Source organism: Cucurbita pepo, chromosome 15 (genome assembly GCF_057944985.1).
Source record: "Cucurbita pepo subsp. pepo isolate OVF chromosome 15, ASM5794498v1, whole genome shotgun sequence".
NCBI classification, from domain to species: domain Eukaryota; kingdom Viridiplantae; phylum Streptophyta; class Magnoliopsida; order Cucurbitales; family Cucurbitaceae; genus Cucurbita; species Cucurbita pepo.
The window spans coordinates 3,455,282-3,464,015 of record NC_141812.1 but is presented as its reverse complement, the minus strand read 5'-3'; the positions used below and the strand labels follow the sequence as shown (position 1 = coordinate 3,464,015).

Genomic DNA, 8,734 nt, shown 5'->3' with positions numbered 1-8,734 from the left:
ACAAGGTAAGTTCTTGAATATTTTCTTCCGATCCGAGACCAACCTCTACAAGTTGAGACCTAATATCTTAACGTATTCATCTAAGAAAAGTCCTCCACTGATTTCATATAGAAATTTGACTCGAAACCCAAAGATTCAAGAGTTCTTCCAAAAACGATAAACAAGAACAAACCCTAAATTGAATCTTTAAACTTTTAATTACGTGTTCACCGGTTGTCATACCACGTGGTGATTTAAAAAGATAAAATAAAATATTAATGATTATTATTAAATAAAATTAAAAAGGTGGTAGGTATATAAAACCTCTATATATATATATATATATATATATACTTACAAACACACCCACAAAGAACAGCACACAAACCCCCACAGCCAATAATGGGTTCAGAACCAAAGAACCTCCATGTGCTCGTACTGACATACCCCACCCAAGGTCACGTGAACCCCATGCTCCAATTCTGCAAGTCCTTGGCCTCCAAAGGAGTCACCACCACCGTCGCCGTCACCGCCTTCATTTTCAACACCTTCAAGCCCCACGACGGCTCCATCCACTGGGACACCATCTCCGACGGCTTCGACGATGGTGGGTTCGCTGCAGCCACTGGCATTGAGCACTACCTCGAGACATTCAAGGCGGCTGGGTCGAGGACTCTGACGGAGCTCATCCAGCGCCACCGGGAGTCCGGGCGGCCCATTGACGCTATTGTGTATGATGCGCTCATGCCGTGGGCGCTGGATGTTGCCAAAGGGTTTGGGCTTGTGGCGGCTACGTTTTTTACTATGCCTTGCTCTGTTAACCTTATTTATTACTATGTTGATAAAGGGCTGCTTAGGTTGCCGGTGGCTGAAGGGTCGTATCCTGTGTGCCTGCCTAGCCTGCCGCCGCTTATGCCGCCGGATATGCCGTCGTTCATCTATGTGCCGGATTCTTACCCTCAGTATTTGTATTTGCTGTTGAATCAGATGCCCAATATTCAGGGAGCCGACTATATTCTTGTCAACTCGGTTCGGGAGTTTGAACCTCTGGTATTATTCTCTCTTCTCGTGTTTCTTTGTTTCGTTGTTTTTTAAATGTTTTAAATGATTTTTAATCGGTGGGTATTCATATAATTTAACTCGAGTCGTAGAAGATGGATTGGATTTGATGAAATCGAAAAGTTGAATTGATTTATGGATGGGAATTGTGAGATCCCACTTGGGTTAGGGAGGGGATCGAAACATTCTTATTCTTTGTAAGGGTGTAGAGATCTGTTACTGGTAGACACGTTTTAAAAATCTTGAGGGGAAGCTCGAGAGGGAAAATCTCTTTAGCATACACATTTTAAAAATCTTGAGGGGAAGCTCGAAAGGGAAAATCTCACTAGTAGACATGTTTTAAAAACCTTAAGGGAAAGTTCGAAAGGGAAAATTCCCCTAGCAGACACGTTTTGAAAACTTTGACGGGAAGCTCGAAAGGGAAAATCTCCCTAGCGGACACGTTGTAAGTTTTTGGGAAAGCTCAAAAGGGAAAATTTCCCTGGCAGACACGTTTTAAAAACCTTGAGAGAAAGGGAAAATTTCCCAAACAGACATGTTTTAAAAACCTTGGGGGAAGCTCGAAAAAGGAAAATTTCACTAGTAGACAAGTTTTAAAAACCTTGAGCAGAAGCTCGAAAGGAAAAATCTCCCCAGTAGACACGTTTTAAAAACTTGTTGGAAAGCTCGAAAGAGAAAACATCTCTGACAGACATGTTTTAAAAAACCTTAAGGGGAAGCCCGAAAGAAAAAACTCAAATAAGACAATATCTGCTACAGATATTTTGCGGGTCGGGTTACCTAACCTAATAATTAATAAAACGTACAACAGTAGTTACCTTTTTTTTTATTATTTCTTTTGAAACAATCCAACATTGTTTATTGAGCCTCCTTGGTTAGGTCCAACGGCTCCATTTTTTAATTGAATGAAATTTAAGTATTGATCATAAATAATTCACCCCCAATAAATTTTGTCACGAAATTATTCATTTTGAACGTACGGATCGGATCTGAATTATTTGACGAAGTTTAAATTTTTTCACAGGAAACGGATGAAATGTCAAAAATCGGCCCAAAATTGTTAACAATAGGACCAACGATTCCATCTTTCTACATCGACAAAAACAACGTAAACGACAAAAAATACGAGCTAGATCTATTCAAAATCGAGCCAAAGGAGGCATCATCAACAAGAACATGGCTAAAAACCAAACCAAAAGGCTCAGTCATTTACGTCTCATTTGGTAGCATGGCGAAGCTAAACACAACCCAAATGGCGGAACTAGCAGCCGGGCTAATCGAAAGCAACTACTACTTCATATGGGTAGTTAGGGCCTCCGAAGAGGAAAAGCTTCCAAAAGGATTCGCACCCGAAAAGGGTTTGATCTTACGATGGAGCTCCCAACTAGAAGTGCTTTCGAGCGAAGCGATTGGGAGCTTCTTTACGCATAGCGGTTGGAACTCGACGCTCGAGTCGTTGTGCTTGGGCGTGCCGATGGTGGCGATGCCGCAATGGACCGACCAGCCGACGACGGGGAAGTACGTAGCCGATGTGTGGAAGGTAGGCGTGAGAGTGAAGGTGGGAGAGGATGGGATTGTGAGGAAGGATGAGATCAAAGCTTGTATAGAGGCAGTGATGGAGGGAGATAGAGCCATTGAATTCAAACAAAATGCTTTGAAATGGAAGCAGCTTGGGTTGGAAGCTCTTCAACAAGGTGGCAGTTCCTCGAACCACATCGAAGAATTTATTGCCGGTGTGATGGATAAAATAGCGGTTGTTTAAGACACATTAGCGTCTATTTACTTTGTTTTTGGTTTAAAAGTTTCTATATTTTGTAATGCTTCTTTCTAATATTTCGAGGAGTTGTCTTATATCTTAATAAATATCTTAATCTTAGCCCTTTGTTTCAGTAGTAACAGAATAATTATACCTTAAGAAAAAAGAAAATCGATTCACGGGTACACCGATTAGATTAAGTTTCGAAAATTTCGGATTAGTTGGGTTGATGACCTGAATAGAACTAGAAATTTCGGATTTTCGGATTAGCTGGGTTGATGACCTGAATAGAATTAGAAATTCAGAAATTTCGGATTAGTTGGGTTAATGACCTGAACAACTCAAATAGAGTTATATTAATAACTAAAATTTTATAAAATCTTTTATATTTAAAGACGTTTAATAATCTTGATTTTTTTAGAGGTAAGATAGGCTTAAGTCGGTAAATAACACTATTTTCAGGTTGGTCAAGTTAACCTGATAAAAAAAATTTCGTTTTTTTGGAAATTAGTGCAATGGAAAAGATCGTAGAATTGAGATTAAAAAAAAAAAAAAAAAAAAAAAAAAAAAAAACTCTTAAACGAAGATATTCGTGCTTGAACGGTGGCTCAAGTTCAGCCTCATAAAACCTTATATTCTCCGGGGAGATTCTACCCTGAGGGTAAGATAGGGTACTAAAGGTCCTTAGATTTCTAGGTCATTTTTTTGGTCCGTTGTTCACCGTTGGATCTGTCAATGCAATCCAACTTGCAAATCAAACTGAATCTTCAATTTTTAAAGAATGCAAACCCAACTCAAATAGAAAAAAAAAAAAACATAAAACGTTTGAAATTAAATACATATAATAAAAAAAAAAATCAAATTTATTGGACAAAAATGTCCAAGTGGATGGGAAATGTGTCGGAGAATTGATTATGAAAGAGGAACATAAGGACAAAAGGCACTTAATGAGCTGAAAGGAAAGGTCTATTTTACCCTTCGCCAACTTTCCAATCACCTTCTTTCCTAAGTAATTTTATTTATTGAATTCAAATTATCAAACCATTTTTCATTTGTAAAGAATTCAAATTTTATGTTTATTAGATTATTAATTTTTAAAAATTTAAATGTTTTAAACATAACTTAATTTAATTGAGTTGTTGGCTCTTCGACTGCGACCAACACTAACTCATTGGGATTCAATTGTTCTTGAAGTGTATTTGCATAAATTTCAGCTAGAGAACGAAACTTTTTTTGTCTACCTTCTGTTGTGGATCCACATGTACTCTCGCATGAGCTCTTTTGCTCTAGAGAATTCATCACGCCTTGATTTGTTGATGTCGTTGTCGGTGTACTTTTTAGGTCAGTCGCATCTCCATCTTCTTCTAGAACAGTAAACTCCGTAACAGTCTGTTTTTCTTTACCGATGCTGCACCAATCTCACTTCTTCTCTTTTTCAAATGTTATATTTTTACTTACATGAATTTTCTCATGTTGCAGATCATACAACCTGTGTGCCTTCGTCCCATCCTCTATGCCAAAATACATCTTTTGGCATTTGTCATCAAGTGTTTTGATATCTGACTTTGCACTCTTAACATGTGTTGTACAACCAAAGACTCTTAGATAGTTGAAGTGTGGTGTCTTATCAAACCATGTTTCATAGGGGGTGTGAGTGCACAACGTCTTTGTCGGTAAATAATTTAGAAAATAAACCACATGTCGTATTGCCACGCCTTAGAAAATCGCTGGGACTTGCATGCTCTTGAGTAAACTTCTTATAGTGTTCATTATGGTGTGGTTTATTCGCTCGACCCCACCGTTTTTTGTGGAGTGTATGGTTCGATGAGTTGATGCTTGATACCTTCTTCTTCCCAAAAACTTTAACTTGTGATAAGACCCGTATTCAACGCGTCTTTTGAATTTCTTGAACGCACATCATGTCTCTCCTTTTCCTCTGACCACATACACCTACATCCAATGACTATAATGGTTAGAAGTCTTGATTTCCATATCTTTGTCTATTAGTTTCCAACCGATCCCATCGAGAAGAAAAGTTGGTACACCTTCGTTTTCCGATGGCTGTTCATATATTTCAAGAAACTTGCTACACCTTCTAACCATTCAAGAAAAGTTGCAATACGTCCTCGTGTCGCTTTCTTCATCTTATTCACTTTGAAAATTCTAATTCTTGGTTTTGTTTTTTCTTAAATAAAGGATTTCAATGGCTACAAATCCCCTTTCACTTATTAAGTTTTTCATTCGAAGCAATCTCAAGAAATCTAAGTAAAGTAAAACGCAGTGGAAGCTCAAGGATCACTAGGCTCTACGTTTGATTTAGCTAAGGTTGTCCAAAAACACAATGGAAGTTCAAGGATCCGTCAGTAGGCTCTAGGGTTGATCCAATTGATTATGTGAGTCTTAGTCATTTTTTACTATGCCTTCAAGGAGGCTCGCTCTATTGGCATGACTAAGTTTAGGACATGGCTCTGCTTTGATACCATGTTAGATGAACACGACTCGCCACAGTGGTATGATATTGTCCACTTTGAGCATAAGCTCTCATGTTTTGCTTTGGGCTCCCCAAAAAACCTCATACCAATGGAGAGAGTATTTTTTGTTTATAAACCCATGACCATTCCCTAAATTAGCCGATGTGGGACTTTCATCATCCAACAGAACCAAGGCTCGAGAAGAGTCTTACCCATCAATTAATTAAGAAGATGGAAGTGATATGAGAGGAGTGAGCACGACGTGGCAACCTACGCTCGTAGAAGTGCTCTAAACAGGGTGAACATAGATTTGGACACGAATTATTCATCTTTTTAAGGTTAGATATTCTCAAATTGATGGTGGTTCTAACTAGTTGATTCCATTTGTTCATTTGAGAGAGAGAGATGGAGAGAACAAAGAAACCCCATGTATTGGTAATTCCCTATCCATCCCAAGGCCATGTAAACCCTATGCTCCAATTCTCCAACACCTTATCCTCCAAAGGAATTCATACCACGGTAGCCCTCACCACCTTCATCTTCAACACTTTCAAACCATCGACGACTACGTCGTTCGAGTGGGACACCATCTCCGATGGCTTCGACGACGGCGGGTTCGCTGCAGCGAGAAACATCGACGACTATCTCTTTCAAATCAAAACAAACGGCACCAAAACCCTAATAGACCTCATACGCCGCCGCCAAAGCTCCGATCATCCAATCCACGGTGTCGTGTATGACTCGTTCATGCCTTGGGCTCTCGACGTCGCCAAGGGCTTCGGCCTTATGGCGGCGGCGTTCTTCACTCAGCCTTGCTCCGTCAACTTTATTTACTATTATTCACACGTGGGGTGGCTGAGTCTGCCCTCATCGCCGGTGACTATCCCCGGGCTGCCGCCGCTTCAGCTGCAGGATTTGCCGTCCTTCTTCTCAGCTCCTGATTGCTACCCACAGTACTTCCAATTGGTGTTGAATCAGTGGTCCAACACAGAGGGAGCTGATTGGATCCTAGTCAACTCTATCCATGAATTTGAGGCTGAGGTTCTTGTTTTTGTCTCTTATCCACAGTTGGACTATTTTCGACCACCTTAAATAATTCAAAATTCAAATTATATATAATTTCAAATATTGTTGGTCGTATTGTATATTTTTTAAGTAAAAATAAATAGTAATAGCATTATTTTGTCAAATTAGAGCCAAGAGGCCTAACAATTCACTAGAAAAAAAATAATTTTTTTAATATATATTATAGGAACGGGATGAACTATTAAAAATTGGTCAACACTAGCGGGCAAACTAAGCTCGATTTGTTCAAAATCGAACATTGGAATCAGGGGATGTGACAGTCATGCATTGAGAAGTTATTAATCGTAGAGCATTTCTATGAGAAGTTATTAATTGTAGAGCATTACAAGTATTACCGCGTGTTTTGTGAATGTTTCGTTATGTTTTGGTTATTTGTCTTGGTGTGGTTTGATCGAAGGTCAAAACCAATGTTTTTTAATGTATATTACAGGAGGGAGACGAACTATCGAAAATTGGTCCAACACTGACAATAGGGCCAACTATTCCATCTTTCTACCTAGGGAATCCTAATGAAAACGACAAGAAATACGAGTTGGATCTCTTCAAAGTCGAGGCAGATGAGGCATATTTAACAAGAACATGGCTAGAAACCAAACCAAATGGCTTGGTTGTTTACGTGTCATTTGGTAGCATGGCCAACTTAAATATAACTCAAATGGCAGAGTTTGCTAGTGGATTAGTCGAAAGTAACTACTACTTCATCTGGGTGATTAGGGCATCGGAAGAAGCAAAACTTCCTAAAGGCTTCGCGCCCGAGAAGGGACTAACATTGAAGTGGTGCTCCCAACTAGAAGTGCTTTCGAATAAAGCAATTGGTTGCTTCTTCACGCACTGCGGTTGGAACTCGACGCTCGAGGCCTTGTGCTTGGGCGTGCCGATGTTGGGCATGCCGCAGTGGACCGATCAGCCAACGATCGCTAAGTATGTGAAGGATGTTTGGAAGGTGGGCGTGAGAGTGAAGGTAGGTGAGGATGGGATTGTGAGGAAAGATGAGATCAAAGCTTGTATAAGAACAGTGATGGAGGGAGATAGAGCCATTGAATTCAAACAAAATGCTTTGAAATGGAAACAGCTTGGCTTGGAAGCTCTTCAACAAGGTGGCAGCTCTATGAAGAACATTGATCAACTCGTTTCCAGCTTGAGGGAGAAGATATCAGCTGATTAATAGACTTTTAATTATGTTTGTCTATGTCTTTGTCATTCAACATTGGTGTCCAAAATGTATTGATATTATTATGCATGTAGTTGAAAACAATTCGGTTGGAAAATATGATACGAAGTCATCATTAGTTCATGCAACATTCAATTCATTTAACCTAGATCGAACGCGTTCTAACAGTAAGATCACTTATCTCATTGGTGTAAGCTGAAGTCACTACATATCCTTGGTCAGTATTAGTTTGATCTTACTCGTCGAGTCGAACTCCAGTCGTTTGTGTGACAAGAACGACATGTTTCGTGTAAGTTAATGCATATAGTTACTCTAAATTGCTAGGTCGATGGAGGTTTGGGTGTTGATTGGATGGTTAGCAAGTGAGGAAAAGAAAGCACACTTAGGAAGAGTGGTGCGTTGTAGGGGTGTACACCCAACACGAGAACTCAACCTGATCCAACCCGAATTATAGGGTGGGTCGGGTTGAATTGGATGTCGGGTTTGGGTTAGGTTCAAATTTTTGAACTCGATCCGGTTTGGGTTCCAAAAGAAATTGATTGGGTCAACTTGACCCAACCCCTAAACATATAAAAATAAAAAAAAAAAGAAAAAAAAAAGAAAAAGAAAAAAGAGCCCAACAGCCCCAACCAAACGATTGAACGGGGCCAAAACCCAAAAACTGAAGTCCACGTCGTACTATCTCTCTCTAACAGCGTCTGGCGTCTGTTGTTTGACCATGAGTCCGAGACTTTGACTCAACTTCTCTAACATTTTACTCTTTATCTCTTTCTTAGTCTTTCACTTTGAGTCTCTCAGCTCTCAACCTCTCATAGTCTCACTCTTCGACTCTCCTCTCTGCGACGCCGCGACGCTGTGGTCTCAACTCTCCTCTCTGTCTCAGTTTCGATCTCGATCTCTTCTCGTCACTGGCACTCGGCAGTCGTCAAGCCTTCTCATCGTTGATCTCTCCTTCTCGTCTCTCGAATTCAAACTGAAGTGGTAACGAAATTTTGATTTAGTAAAACTGAAACGTCGTGGATGAGAAGTATTTTGATGGCATTTTTTGCACTCTCCAAGAATACTATCACCGCATCTCTCCCGTCCCTACTCTGCACTCCATTAATTATGGCAAGTGGCATTTTTTTTTTACAGGGCAGTTATGTGGCATTTTCTTTGACAGTTAGGTGGCATTTTCTTTGTCCGAGGTTAGTTATGTAGCATTTTTTTAAA

General features: G+C 39.9%; 2 protein-coding genes across 2 annotated transcripts; both read left to right on the top strand.

The window, feature by feature from the left end:
* The first annotated feature begins 338 nt into the window (after nt 1–338).
* On the top strand, nt 339–2,914 carry LOC111811157 (UDP-glycosyltransferase 74F2). Its single transcript, XM_023697906.2, has 2 exons — nt 339–1,029; nt 2,063–2,914. Exons 1-2 carry the CDS (start codon nt 382–384, stop codon nt 2,798–2,800), a joined length of 1,386 nt encoding a protein of 461 aa, XP_023553674.2. The 5' UTR covers nt 339–381; the 3' UTR covers nt 2,801–2,914.
* A 2,623-nt stretch (nt 2,915–5,537) lies between these two features.
* LOC111811159 (UDP-glycosyltransferase 74F2-like) lies at nt 5,538–7,643 on the top strand. Its single transcript, XM_023697907.2, has 2 exons — nt 5,538–6,306; nt 6,782–7,643. Exons 1-2 carry the CDS (start codon nt 5,671–5,673, stop codon nt 7,514–7,516), a joined length of 1,371 nt encoding a protein of 456 aa, XP_023553675.2. The 5' UTR covers nt 5,538–5,670; the 3' UTR covers nt 7,517–7,643.
* Nucleotides 7,644–8,734: the final 1,091 nt, after the last annotated feature.